A 14,929-nucleotide genomic window follows, 5' to 3' on the forward strand; every position below is an offset into this window, starting at 1 on the left:
CTCCACAGAATAAGAACTCGATAGCTTAGCTTCCAAATAAAGACGGCTGACACTGCTTGTATATTCTGTGAGTGAGATCCCACCCTCTATGGGCGGGTTGAAAACATGCGGAACAGCTCCTTCTACTGACTGTAGTCTCTAGCCTCTGGCCAATAAATCCTCCGATGATGCAAAATGACGATTTTTGCATCATCGGAGGATTTTTTCCAGACAAAAAATACATAAATCTCTCGTCTCAGGGGGATATGAGGGGGGAAAGCATGGTAATTCGATAATACTACAGGTTTTCTATTGATACAAAGCTTAATGCTAAATCCTGAAGTATCCCTTTAAGCTGGACTGTGACAATACTTTTTTCAGGAAACAAACTTTGTTGCATTATTTTCCTGTTATGTCTGTAAAGCTAATTTGAAACAATCTGTAAAAAGCACTATATAAATAAAGGTGACTTAAATCATACTAAAGTTCACACAACAACTTCCAGTTCAAACACTTTAAGAAAACATGAAAACTGTGTATGGCTCTTCACCTGATGTTTTTCAATTTATAGCGCACATCCTGTAGTAAATCATTGAGCTCCTTCACTCCTGATTGTCCAGGATCATTTCCTCTGAGATCCAGCTCTATCAGGTGTGAAGGGTTTGATCTCAGAGCTGAAGCCAGAGCTTTATAACCTTCTTCTGTGATTTTGCAGTCTGAAAGTCTGAAAAAACAAAACAATATTATGTATTCTTTGTTGAGAGATAGCTTATCATACAAGTACTTATCTTTACAAATAATTCTGACAAACTAACAAAAATGTATGCTAATCTTGTTTGCTTTTCTCCAAAATGACCAATACTGTATATATACATTAACCAAAACCTTGATAATAAATGTATTATTTGAATCAACTGTCCAAAATAATTGATTTATTCAACCACATATTGTTTCAAAATGATTTTCTTCAGTTACACACAAAAGGAGATGTTAGGCAGGATATTAGGCTGTCACAGTAAAACTGAGGAGAAAAGAGTCAAATTATAGCCTTCATTTTCATCATTTTATCTAGTAATCAAACATTATAAATGTATATAGAAATGTGCAATGATATAAATACACACTTCAGCTTTTCCAGACTGCATTGTGTATTTTCCAACAGAACACAGATATTCTTCATTCCAGAGTTTCCGAGTTTATTCTCACTCAGATCCAGCTCTATCAGGTTTGAAGGGTTTGAATTAAACGCTGAAGTCAGAGCAGCACAACCTTCTGCTGTAATACTGTTATTATTCAGCCTGAAGAGAAACAAAACAAAGACAGGAAACATTCTTTAGTTTATTTCTGCAACAACAATAATAAAAAGAATAATGGTTCTTATTCTGCAAACCCTTTAAAGAACAGCAATGACAGTAAAATGTAAAATACTCACATCAGTGTGTTGAGTTTACAGTGTTTATCCTGCAGTAGAGCAGCGATCTGATTCACTCCTGTGTCTCCTAGTTCACGTTCACTCAGATTCAGTTCTCTCAGGAGTAACAGGTTTTCACCCACAATTCCTCTCACATACTCGCAGGCTTTATCTGCAGTAGGACTCAATAACCTGAAAAAGGAATATGAAGCAGGATTCAATTCAGTTCAAAACTAAACTTGATCTCATGAAAATAGCATCTGATTGTCTTGAATTTACTTTGATGCAACAGATCATTTAGTCAAGTAATATTTATATTAATAATTCATCTGCATTAGGGATGCCCTTGACTAAAGATTTTTCTAGTCAACTAGTAGGCCTGGTTTCACAGACAGGGCTTAGACTAAGCCAAGATTAGGCTTAGTTCAATTAGGGCATTTAAGTAGCTTTTAAAAAGTTCTCCTAGAAAGAAAAAAATACTGGTGTGCAGCTTGAGAAAAATAATGGCACTAACATATTTTAAGATATGTCAGCGCAAGTTGCTTTCAGTTAAAACAGCTCAAACATGCAATTTAGTCTAGGGCTAACTTAAGCCTTGTCTGTGAAACTGGGGGGTATAGTCTTTAATTTAAGCAAATAGTTGACTAATAATTATTATACCATGGTCTGGGTGAATACTCGATTCTGACTGGCAGCAGGCTGCAAAAGTGATAGAGGACACCTAGTTAAGGAGTTCTGGTGAAACTGACTGTTTACCGTTCGAAATTAAGAAATAAATGCGCTGGCTATATCAGCTGTGAGTAACCATAGCAACATACGGTCAAAGTATCCGTTTACAATTTATTGTATCAAAACAAAACTGAAGGGTTCTACGAGCTGAGCGGACTATAAATATCTCCGAAACCAAGTTATTTTCGATTGTAAAACTAATTAAAATATAAACTAATGTTTTAAAAATGTGTTATTTGGCAAGTGACCACGGTATAAGCGGGTTAATGCTCTTCGAGGTGTCCATTGTCAGGTATTAATGGACTTCGGCGGAGGCAACCGTCCTCTGCTGCACGTCGGACGGTCCACGCCTCGCCGTCATCCATTAATACCTGACAATGGACACCTCGTCGGGCATTAACCCTTACATAAACCATATGACACATAATTATAAAACAGCTCAAACATGCAATTTAGTCTAGGGCTAACTTAAGCCTTGTGAAAGTCAAATTATAGATCCATTGTTAAAGACATTACACACCCCGCTCACCTCCTGTTCAACCTGCTTCCCTCTGGCAGACGCTATAGGTCAATGAAAGCTCGCACTGCTAGATTAACAAATAGTTTTTTCCCCTGGGCAATACGTTCACTGAACATACAATTAACCCTGTGAAACATTATATTACCTCTAGGGATGATCTCATTGGCAAATAATCTATTTGTATTTTTATTTTGCTGAAACTTGCTGCTATGCTGAAAATTGCTGCTATTTTACACGTGTGTGGGATAGGGCTGAACGATATGTACAAAATTTCATATCTCGATTTTCATGCCAGATATCTCGATATCGATACAATACGATATGAATACTTAAGTACTAAAAAAACAATACATTTAGAGTTTGTAAAATACACACTGATGTGTATGGAAGAGGTAATAATAATCCTTTCCATTATAATTCGACACTTTTTATTCATATCAGATACACATTGTGTAAGTAACTTCAATGTTTACTCTATTCTATTCCCAGTTCACCAGCCACTTACTTTTAAGTATTTCGGGAGAAGTGGATGAATTCACGTGTTGTAAAGGTTGTAAATCCAACAGATCCGATTCTCTGAACTGCGTCTGCGGCACAAACTAACACGGCGGCGCCCATCGCGCATACAGCTCAACTAACGCGATCGTTAAAAAGGTGTTTAAACAACAATATACTTCCACTTGCATGTATTTGACAATCGGAATATCAGATATTTCATGCCATAGCTAACACATTTGTGAATATTCTGAATAAAAAAGGAAAAATGACATAAAAGCAGATCATCATTCATTCAGCGCTGCTGCTGCTGCGGTGTGTCACGTGACCAGCAATGACGCGTCACCATGGAAACGCCGCCCCCCCCCTCTCAAAATATAGTTCCCACGTCCCTGGTAGTGTGCGCGCGCTGGCTTTAGCGGTGCATTCAAGGGCACTCGTAAAACTGATGTTTGTTGTGACTGCCAGAGTTGTATGCAGGGCGAGCGCGGAGAGGGGAAATCTATATCGTCTATATCGTTGCTTTTTTCGATAGTAATATCTTGAAAGTTCATATCTCGATATAGATACGATAACGATATATCGTTCAGCCCTAGTGTGGGAGGGTGTGTGTGAAAAAAAAAGTGAGAGTGAGAGAAAAAGTGAGAGTGCAATGTATGAAAGGGATGGGGGATGTTTGTTTGTTTAATATTAATTAGCGCATTTTATTTTATTTATTTTATTAATTATTTATCTTTTAAAAGCACTGATCTAGAGTAGCACTTGTAATTTCGTTGTGTCAATACACTGTATTTATGCAATGACAAATAAAGCTTGAATTGAATTGAATTGAATTGAATTATGAGCCTTAATAATTACAGCCTATAATTGTCAGGGGTCTCCTCTGGCAGTTCTGTCAGTCTTGTCTTTGTTTAATGTGTCTTTGTTTGAGTTGTGTTGTGCTCTGTCTTTGTTTGTGTTGGCCATGTGCTCCTGTGTTCCTGCCTCCTTGTTTCCAATTACCACACCCTCTTGTTTAGTCCTAGTTTGTCTGAGTGTGCTCACCCTTTCCTCGTGTTCTCAGCTCCTCGCTTGTGTGAGTGTGTTCACCTGTTCCTTGTCTGAATATTGTCACCTGTTCCTCATGTTCTCTGCTTCCTTTATAATGTGTGCTCTTTCCCTCATGTTTTGCAGATTCATTAAACATTGTGCCTCTGTGTACTTTCCTAGTACTTTTCTTGTTGCTAAATCTAGTGTTATTTGTACAAGTTAATTAATTTTGCAGTGCTTTTGTTCTGCCATCGGCCCTGTCTGTCTTGTCTTTTCCCTGTGTCTTTAGATCCTGTCCTGTCCTGCAAGCAGAGCTTCCATAGCAGTTTACTCTCCTTGCATAACAGCAAGCCTGGTGTAGAGCCTGAGATACTGGAGTGCATTGGCTGTTGTACTTGGGGTTCCTGCCTGGCCATCGCTGGTATCCTCTGGTCTTATTCTGCCCTGCCAGAACTGCTCTCCAGCCTACCGTCATCTTGAGCTAGTCACAGTGGTTGCTCTTCCTGCTTACCTGTCATCGTGCCCCGTTCCCTGCCTAGTGTTTGGACTGTTATCCCCTCCGCTTCCTCACTATCTTGTCTAGTCTGCTGTTTTGTCAATAAATCCCTGAACACTCATTCTGCATTTGAGTCTTCCCTCAGAGATCCATGACAATAATATATAGCCACACAAAAACATAAAACTTGCCAAAACGCACTGACAAAAGTAATGATTATGAATGTGTCGTGAAAAACAGCAAGGAGACAGCCTAATCATTCATTGATAAACTAGTGTTTACTGTGTTTTCACCTGACTCGTCACCTCCGCAGTAGTGGACAAACCTATATGCGAATGGATTACATAATCTGAGAATATTTTTTTCCAGTTTAATTGGTTCATTTCAAAATAGACATTTCAAGCTTTCTATAAATATATTTCTCATGTCTGTGATGCAAGTATACACTGAGTTTCATTCTATTTTTTCAGCAGTCAGCAGACAGCGCATCCTGTTTGTTTTCATTATTTTATAAAAGCACAACGTTATGTTTTTATATTGAGCATGCACAAAAAAAATAAGCCCCTATACAGTTTTGAATGATGTATTAATCTTAACTGTATGGCCAAAAGTGACAGAGTAGCCTATCTTAAGTTAAATGCAAGTGATTGCACCGGCACCTCCATGTTAACTGTCATGCAGCACACACTACTATTCAACTTCCACACTCTGCTCAAACATATGAATATGCACCAAATAATATCACACATTTTTCTATGTTAGCATTTGAGCGAGCTGTAATATAAAGCTGCTAATAGTTAATGTGATAAAAATGTGATGAGACATATTTGCGGTCGGTGAATGATAGGCGAGCATTTTGATTTCCTGACCAACTGTAATTACCACAAGGACCAGCCAATAATGATCCATCTGTCGTGGACTGTGTGACTTACCACTTCCTGTGGAGTATTTTTTCTTCTGCGACTTACCAACTAATACAATTTTGGGCAACTAAGCCTCTTCTCGTTGACTACTAGGGTGCAGCCCTAATCTGTACATTATTAAAAAAAAAAAATTCATCACGTCTCACCTCAGTGTCTTGAGTTGACAGTTTTGATCCTGTAGTAAATCATCGAGCTCCTTCACTCCTGATTGTCCAGGATCATTTCCTCTGAGATCCAGCTCTATCAGGTGTGAAGGGTTTGATCTCAGAGCTGAAGCCAGAGCTTTATAACCTTCTTCTGTGATACTGCAGTCTGAGAGTCTAGAACAGAAAGGAAAATGTAACATTCACACGATTATTCAGTTATTCTACAATTTATTAGAACAGAACAAAAATTGTGCATGTTCTACACTAAAAAAACAAGCAAACTAAATTTCAAATTTTCATTTTAAATTCATGAAATTGAACCAGTAATAACAAAATAAACTTATTAAACTGAATTTCTCATTAATACAGATTTACATATTAATTCATACTTACAGTGCTTAGTACAATATTTAATAATACTGCTACTAATATTTTATCCCTAATAATCTTCATAATTTTCAAGACTATAATATATATTATCATTTTGAAATATGGATAAATAAAAATACACACTTCAGTTTCATCAATCTGCATTGTGTATTTTCTAACAGAGGACAGATCTTCTCAATTCCTGAGTTTCCTAGTTTATTCTCACTCAGATCCAGCTCTATCAGGTTTGAAGGGTTTGAATTAAACGCTGAAGTCAGAGCAGCACAACCTTCTGCTGTAATACTGTTATTATTCAGCCTGAAGAGAGAGAAAAAGGAAACACTCTTCAGTTAATCTTAAAACTGTCTTTATGAAAAATGACAATGTTATTTTAATACATATTTTACATGTAAAGTATTAGAACAAGTAAAATACTCACGTCAGTGTGTTGAGTTTACAGTGTTTATCCTGCAGAAGAGCAGCGATCTGATTCACTTGTGTGTCTCCTAGTTCATGTTTACTCAGATTCAGTTCTCTCTGGAGTAACGGGTTTTTACCCACAATTTTTCTCACATACTGACAGGCTTCATCTGCGAGAGGACTCAAAAACCTGGAGATAGAGGAAGTACATTGACATTACGTGCCATATTATGAATTTTCACAAGTTTTTCTAAGAGCCTTTAGTTCCCTTTCGAAAGGGAACTCGCACTGTGTCCTGAGACGCTTTGAGGAACGCCTCAGTGTGACTGATGACTGAAGTACTGTGTTATCACAGTAATCGTATTGGCGGGTGACAGCCATGACGTCACTACTAGTGCGACCAGGAAGTATAAAAGGGCGTCTAGAGAACATCTCGGCGGCTGACGAGGGTGAGCTGCTGGGAGAGGATGCACTGTCAGGCGCTGAGAGTTAATATTTTGAGTCTCAGGTCAAGCTAACGTTACCCCTTTTGTTCTAGAGAGTCGTTTTGAAGAGTATATTGCTTTTGTTATGGAAAATTTAGATTTTCATTGATTTGCAGTACTGATTTTCATTTACTTTCAGTAAGACATTGAAATGACCCTTGCTGGACAGTACGTGGTCTGGCAACTGTTGACTAATGTGTGTGTTTCTCTTAACACTGGGTAACAGGTGAAACGTCAGGAGGCAGATTGAAAAGGGATAGGGGTCAGAGGTAGAGCCCTGCAAGCCCGTCAGGGCCCGACGGGCTAAGCCCATTCGGGCCGGGCTCGGGCCGTTTTTTTTTTTTTACAGATCGGGCTCGGGCTTATTTTAGCTTCTCTCCTCATTGTGTATATAATTAACGTGCAGCAGAGCACACGTCACGAAGTGTGTATGAAATATTGTTATATTGATTATATTATAAATATTATACATCACCTAAGAAAGTAACACAAACGCAACACGCATACACGAACGCGCGCGCGTCACTCACGTGCATTAAACAGGTGACACAACAGTTACTGAAAAGCAAAGAAAGGTAGGCCGTTTATTTACTTATTTTTGCGGTTTGATCCCGTAGCACTATATTCTCCCTTCATGTTTATGCTTCTGTGTAATGGACGGTTTGTCCAATATTTTTGGGCATGATGTTTCAGGCCTATAATAAAAGTTTACCTCTTAGTAGCGTGTGACGTGTGTGTGTTTGCGTGTGTAGCAGAGACAGTGCGCATCAGAGAGCGCGCGACGTGTGTGTGTGTTTGCGTGTGTAGCAGAGACAGTGCGCATCAGAGAGCGCGCGACGTGTGTGTGTTTGCGTGTGTAGCAGAGACAGCGCGCATCAGAGAGCGCGCGACGTGTGTTTGCGTGTGTAGCAGAGACAGCGCGCGTCAGAGAGAGAGAGAGAGCGCGTCAAAGAGCGTGCGCGTCAGAGAGAGCTTAAAAGTGATTGATGTTGGTCTCGGGTCGGGTCGGGTTCGGGCTGAAAAAATTGCAGGCGTTGTCGGGCTGGGGTCGGGTAGGGCTTGAACACCACGGGCCAGGGCCGGGCTAGGGCTGGAGTTTTTGGCCCGTGCAGGGCTCTAGTCAGAGGTCGTCCAATTTAGAACTTGTGAGTTTGTAAGAATAAACTCAGCAGGATTAGATCACTAGCAGAGAAACTTTCCCTTGTTTAGATAAGGGCCTGTAAGCAGAAGACCTTGAAAGCAGTATAAAGGCTCCTCTGCCCTTCCTCCCGGCGTCGCACTTGCTTCACAGACTGTACTTGTGACTTCTGTGTCTCAACTGGGCCTTCTTGCAAGAATAAATATTATTTTCAAAGACAGTTTGACTTCAGAAATGTCTCTTACGCAGATGATTGTTTAATAATGAATTTTTGCCACAACGCTTCCTAGAGCCTTTATACACAAGCCCGAGGATATGCTCTAGATATCCTTGGATGTTAGCTCTGAAGAGAAGAGCCTCCTGAGAATCAGGCTGCTCTAAATGCAGACGCCAGCCCCTCCCCTGAAGAAGGTGGCAGGCCGTTGAGTGTGTCCCGGGCTAAGCTAGCAATGTCACCAATGGTTTATGTAAGCAGTCTGGTTCATGAACCTCCTTTTCAGAGTTGTATGTGCTTTTGTAAGTTGTTGGCCTTCTCTAGGCCTCCCGTACAGTAAGTGCCTCAGGTTGAGCGGGTGTAAAACCTTCTAATAACGTTGTGTTAGAAGCTTCCAAGGGCTCTGAAGTCAGCATTGTGTGGCAAAGCCCTATAGAGGCCTCCATTATGTTGTCTCCAAAGAAGCGTAGATAGTACTCCCCTCTGTGAAGAGGGTATTTCTACAGAGTGCCTTGTTTCATCGATAGCTGCCGGATAAGCCTAGGTAGTACTTCCCTCCTTTAAGAGGGTCACTACGCAGAGTACTTCACCCCCGGTTGAATCACAGCAGGCCTTCACAGGGTTTATGGCCTCTATATTCCGAGCAAGCAGGACGTGTCAAGGTGACCGGCTTCCAGTTAAAGCCTCCCTCAAATGACAAGGCTGTCCCAGATACAGACTTTAGTACTCCCCTTTATTTTAAGGTTCGTCATGCTGAATATGTCACCTGTGACCTAACTGCTAAGCTATATGGGAGTTGTAGGCTTCGTCTAATCCACAGATACTCAACAGGCCGCCCGTGGGCCGCATCCGGCCCATCTGCATTAATTTCATGGCCCGCGACATGCAAAAGATGAACACACTTTTTTTAATAATTTGAGCTCAAAAGTTGCGCAAATATAAGACAGTGTGATTTATGTATATTGCGGACGGTCGATAATCCGTTGGTCGATTATCCGTTGGTCGATTAATAGAAAATAACATTCATCATCGTCATTGTGATGCGTGTGGAATGTTTAGTGAGACTTTATATAGCTACTTGATATCTCCGAAATGTACCATTAAAAGTGCAACAATAGCAAAACAAGCGGTAAAACTGTCAGGCAACTTGTGTGTGCGGCGCGCTATGCATAGCTCGTGCATTCAGAGCTGCGGACTTTCACAGCTGATTCGGGTGACGTTAGAGCTGATCCGCGCATCTCTACTGCAGTGTGTAATTGGCCGATGATCCTCTTAACAGCATGAAAAACAAAACTTATTTTCAAATTGTCAATGGGTTATAAACAGTTGCAAAATGTGCTCCCATTACAATTATGAGCTGTCAATACGTCAATGAGTTCACAACACTCTTGCAAAACCTCCAGTTATAACCGTCAGTTTAGTTCGGAACGGGGCACGGCTCGCATGAAAAATTGGTCAAAGCTGCTTTTGAGCGAATTCTGACTAACTTAAAAGTTAGATGTAGCCTACTGGGATAATAGTTGGCCTAGTATTAGTAGGCTAATAATAATAATAGCCTTATAAATTTGTAAAGCGACCCTATAATGTCATCTAAAGAAAACATATAATAAATAATTGAACATTTGATGTAGGCTAATAGCCTATATATATTATAGGCCTAATCAATAATTGTTAAATATTTAAATAGAAAGATAATATATGAAGAGCTCTTTTCCAAAACGTGATAAACGCCATTTTTAAAGAAAGGTTTGTGCTTTCTGTTTGAGGTCTCTGTGAAAGTTTGAAAGTCTTTTAGTGCCGCTTTCAGAGCGCTCACGTCCGTAATGGAGAACTGTCACGTAACATTGTTTTTTCCTCATAAATGCAAACACGAAAAATAAAAGACAAAAGACTTTTTAAAAAATACAAACAAAAAAGATTTATAGCGTTTTGGGGGAAAAAATGATGGATTTATAGCGTTTTGAAAAAGAAAAAAAATAACTTTGAATTTATCATCAACAATATTGTTGTTTGATTTAATAATCATTGTTCTACATGTTCAGACTGAGCAAAATAAAAACATTTTAACAGGATAAATTGAATATTCACAAAATGTGTGGGTCTAGGTAAAAAATGTAATTTTCCTGAAAACTATTGAAATGGATTTATCGCGTTTTGGAAAAGAGCTCCTCATATATTTAATATTAATAATTAATATTGCTAGAAAACTGTTAATCCACTTTTTTTTCCAAATTTTTTATTTTCATGTTCAGTATGAGCCTACTTTAAATAGGACAAAGACTAGCAAGACTTACCTAGCAAGTTTTTTTAATACTCCGAGTATGAACTCTTTTTTGCATTAATATCGCAAGAAAATTATTATCCAGATTAAAATTTTTATTTTATGTTCAGTATTAATTTAAATAGAACAAACACTAGCAAGACTTACCTAGCAAGATAGTGTCACGGGCGTGCAACAAGATGAACCCAAGCGCAGACAGTACACAATACAAACGGGATTTATTGATATAAAACAGAAAACAAAACCCACAAGGGGGCAAAACAACACAGGTAACGAGTGACTAGACTGACAAGGCTTAACTATATAAAGACAATAAACTTCACTAACAAAAACTCTAGACAAGGTACACACTTCACAATGAACAGACAAAGGACAGCAAACACAAGGGGATTAAATGGGGACAAACTAATGAGGGAACAGGTGATAATTAGGAGGAGATAATTACTAAATGAGGGTAACAAGGAGGGCGGGGCTGGGAAACGAGACAACACAAGCACATGGCCAAACTAATGACCAAGCGCTTGTACACAAAACATGGGTCTGTCATGATCCTGCCACAAGACTAGAGAACTACTAAAACACAAGGCAGAATCATGACAGATAGGTAATAAACTGAATTTCTATACAAGTAAAAACTGTAAATATTGTCATAAATAAAGTTTTACGATGCAAGTTGTAATTTGTGGCCCTTCACATTTAATAAGGTTTAAATGTGGCCCCCTTGGCATCTGAACTTGAGTACCCCTGCTCTAATCAGAGAGTCGTCATGCTGAGGCCTCCATTCCCCAGAGCTCCATGCAAACAGATACTCTTTGCACGTAGAGTTAGAGAAGAGGCCTCTCTCCCATAACAGAGAGTTTTCCTTTAGACCCTTTGCTCCCTGAGCTCTGTGTTGGGTATCTAAGCTTAGATGCTTTCCATGTGCAGGCCTCCTCTTCTTCTTAAGTCATCCTGGTGAGGCCTCCATCCCTCAGAGCTCCATGCAAACAGCTGTGTCTTTGCAGATAGAGTTAAATAAGAGGCCTCTCTCTCATAACAGAGAGTTGTTTTGTGTGCCCTTCGCTCCCTTTGCTCTGTGTGGTGTATATCTGAGCTTAGCTGTTTCCCACGTTGTAAGAGAAAACACTAGAGACCACATTGGTGTGAGTGTGGCAGGCCACCTCTTCTTCGAGAGTCATCCTGCTGAGGCCTCCGCTCCCCATAGCCCTGTGGAGGCGGTATCTGTCTGTGGTTAGAGACTGTGGTCAAGTTCTTTCTTCAAAGAAAGCAGGTTGTTGGCTTCGGCTGATTAAGCATGATAGCCTCCCTGGTATGGGGGTTGATGTTGGTCCCCCTGAGAAGTAGCAGGCTAGAGCCCTTTGGGTCTGAGCCATACCCCCTTAAAGGAACCCCCCTCCAAGCGGGGTTGTTGTGTCCAGGCCTTTGAGCTGGCTCTGGGTCAAGTCCTTCGTGTGAAATCACAAAGGTGCTCCCTCATTAAAGCATGAAGCTCGGGCAGTGGCCTTAGGAGGTAGTGCTTCTGACAGCCTGGTGCGTACCAGTAGTAAATGCGTTTGTGCTTGTCACAGCCATGATTGTCAAACGTCTCGGGTTATGATTGAAACCCTTGTTCCCTGAGAAAAGGGAACGAGACACTGTGTCTCGTTGCCATGCCTCTGGGCTGACTGCACAGTCCCTTCAGATTCAGATTATTTTTAAAGTGACGGATTAATAATATTTTATAAGTAACTTAAAACATTTTTATTTAAAACTACTGCACATTAATATTATATTTTTTAAACTCACCTCAGTGTTTTGAGTTGACAGTTCTGATCCTGTAGTAAATCATCGAGCTCCTTCACTCCTGATTGTCCAGGATCATTTCCTCTGAGATCCAGCTCTATCAGGTGTGAAGGGTTTGATCTCAGAGCTGAAGCCAGAGCTTTATAACCTTCTTCTGTGATACTGCAGTTTGAAAGTCTACAACAGAAATGAAAATATAACATTCAGCTAATTAATTAGTTATTATTAAAATTACCTGAACAATTTTAAGCCCTAAAGGAAATGGTTTGTGAATTATCATTACTTTCTTGTACAAATTAGAGAATAGAAAAAAAAATAGGATATAGAGGCAAACTAAAGGCCCAGAGACCTTTAATATGTTAGAAATCATCTGACCTGAGTTTCTCCAATTTACAGTTATTTTTCAGTCCTTCAGAGAGCAGTTTCACTCCTGAATCCTGCAGATTATTATTCCTCAGGTCAAGATCCTTCAGAATGCTGGAGTCTGAACTGAGAACTGAAGCCAGAGCTGAGCAGCTTTCCTCTGTTAGATCACACTTACTGAGCCTAAATAAAATATTACAAAACATGATGAAGATACACAACTGTACCATTAACTGTAGAGAAGTAGAGAAGAGATCAGCAGACTACAACCTGAAAAGATTTTTTCGATCGTTATGAATTTTACTTTCCAGCTATTAGTAATACTGCTGTTTAAAAGTCTATAATTTTTTTTTATATCATATAGTTGCTGTTTAAGTTTGACCTGAATGAACCAATTGTATTAAAATAAGTTGTCTAATCAGTGAGAAGTATTCAAACCTTATTTGAGACAATTTAGAGTGACTGTTAAAAGTTCCATTTTCTAGGTCAGGGGTCGACAACCTTTTTGTCACGAAATGTCATTTTAAATTTTCCTAGTTAATCACTGTGCAACAAACACATACTTGCTAAGTACGCATACGCAACACACACTGCTGCAAACATGTGAGTAATGCACATTTCTTAGAATTTATAAAATGATTACGAGGTCAACAAGGACCACATTGGTGTGTGTGGAAGGCCTCCTCTTCCCCGAGAGTCATTCTGCTCCTCATAGCCCTGTGGAGATGCTATAGGTCTCTATTTTGGAGACTGTGGTCAGGTTCACTCTTGAGAGAGCGCTCACAGAGATGAACGACTTGCTTGCTGACACTGGCATGTTCAGGTTGAGCTAACGTTACTCCTCTCGTTCTAGAGAGTATGTTGCTCCATGGAGCCTCTACGCACAAGCCTGAGGATATGCCCTAGATATCCTTGGATGTTTGCTCTGAAGAAAAGAGCCTAATGAGAATCAGGAGGAGAATCCTGAGAGCCATTTGTAATAAAATGTGTTGTCCAATCAGTGAGAAGTATTCAAACCTTATTTGAGACAATTTAGAGTGACTGTTAAAAGTTCCATTTTCTAGGTCAACGGTAAAGGTGTCTTTATTAGTACCAAGGGTATACTCAAGTTTTTACTGAAGTAATTGCTTTGAATTAATGTTACAAAGTGATGTTGCTTTAGTATCACTGTTGCACCCTCAGTTAAAGGTGAAGCCATGTTAAGATTTCAACCACAAATCAATGGTAATGCTATTGAATCAACATTACACTATGATTCTACATCACCGATGCGGAATCAATATTGAAATTAACAAAAATAATCAATGGTAATTTTGTTAAATAAACATTACACTATAATGTTAATTGTACATTTGAGATTTGCTAACGAAACACATTCAGAAAGGCAACTTGTAAACATCACAATATACATATGAAATTGGATCATGAAAAGTTGGTATCGATCTTTCAGAATCCATCCATCTTTCAGAATCAACTTTTGTGTAAATCCTGTGTTTTACTCACCCTCATGTGCAAAGTAGTCTGGTGTCAAATGACTTTCACATACTGGTATATGAATTTACTTGGACACATTCCCTTCATAAATGAAATGAGAGTTTATGGAGACTCTTATGTTTATTATTACAGCCATCAACAGATCAGTTATAATGTTTACGTTGCTGAGATATATCACAGGCTCACGGATGGTCAGTCCTGAGTGCTGCTGTCCTGCAGAGTTTTGCTCCGACCCAACTCACCTTCCCTTCAAGTAGCTTTAGTAATCCTGAAGACATTCAGGTGTGTTTGATTAGGGTTGAAGCTAAACGGTTCTGGAGTGCAGCTGTTCTGCATAGATGTTGTCTATCCCTGCAGTAGCTTCTCTAGCAAAAATATAACATTGACGGACTCTGTGCTTCTCACTCAGGGCTGTGTCTATGCTAATAGGAGATCGTCACCAGTGGGCGGGTCTCTCTAAAACAAACATAAAACATTCTCTCAAAACAAGCCATTCCAGATTTCATTGACATCATTGTAGGGAGAAATCTGGAATGGCTTGTTTTGAGAGAATGTTTATGATTTATGGGGATTAAAAAAAAAGGATTGGGTGGATTTAACCATTATAGGCTGGTTGTTTACACACACCGTGGACACGCAATATGTGTTCAAACAC

General features: G+C 39.5%; 1 protein-coding gene across 2 annotated transcripts in view; it reads right to left on the reverse strand.

Annotated features, from left to right (window-relative positions):
* Positions 1 to 14,929, reverse strand: part of LOC308694903 (uncharacterized protein) — a 182,547-nt gene that overhangs the window by 50,408 nt on the left and 117,210 nt on the right. For both annotated transcript variants that reach the window (XM_081372713.1, XM_081372714.1), the window contains 8 exons: positions 12,793 to 12,963; positions 12,421 to 12,594; positions 6,537 to 6,707; positions 6,242 to 6,415; positions 5,729 to 5,902; positions 1,412 to 1,582; positions 1,104 to 1,277; positions 530 to 703 (listed from right to left, as the gene is read on the reverse strand). In XM_081372713.1, the coding sequence (XP_081228839.1) occupies positions 530 to 703; positions 1,104 to 1,277; positions 1,412 to 1,582; positions 5,729 to 5,902; positions 6,242 to 6,415; positions 6,537 to 6,707; positions 12,421 to 12,594; positions 12,793 to 12,963 (1,383 nt within the window). The remainder of the gene's footprint in view (positions 1 to 529; positions 704 to 1,103; positions 1,278 to 1,411; positions 1,583 to 5,728; positions 5,903 to 6,241; positions 6,416 to 6,536; positions 6,708 to 12,420; positions 12,595 to 12,792; positions 12,964 to 14,929) is intronic.

This window comes from Scardinius erythrophthalmus, assembly GCF_964197995.2.
Source record: "Scardinius erythrophthalmus genome assembly, chromosome: 8".
Taxonomy (NCBI): domain Eukaryota; kingdom Metazoa; phylum Chordata; class Actinopteri; order Cypriniformes; family Leuciscidae; genus Scardinius; species Scardinius erythrophthalmus.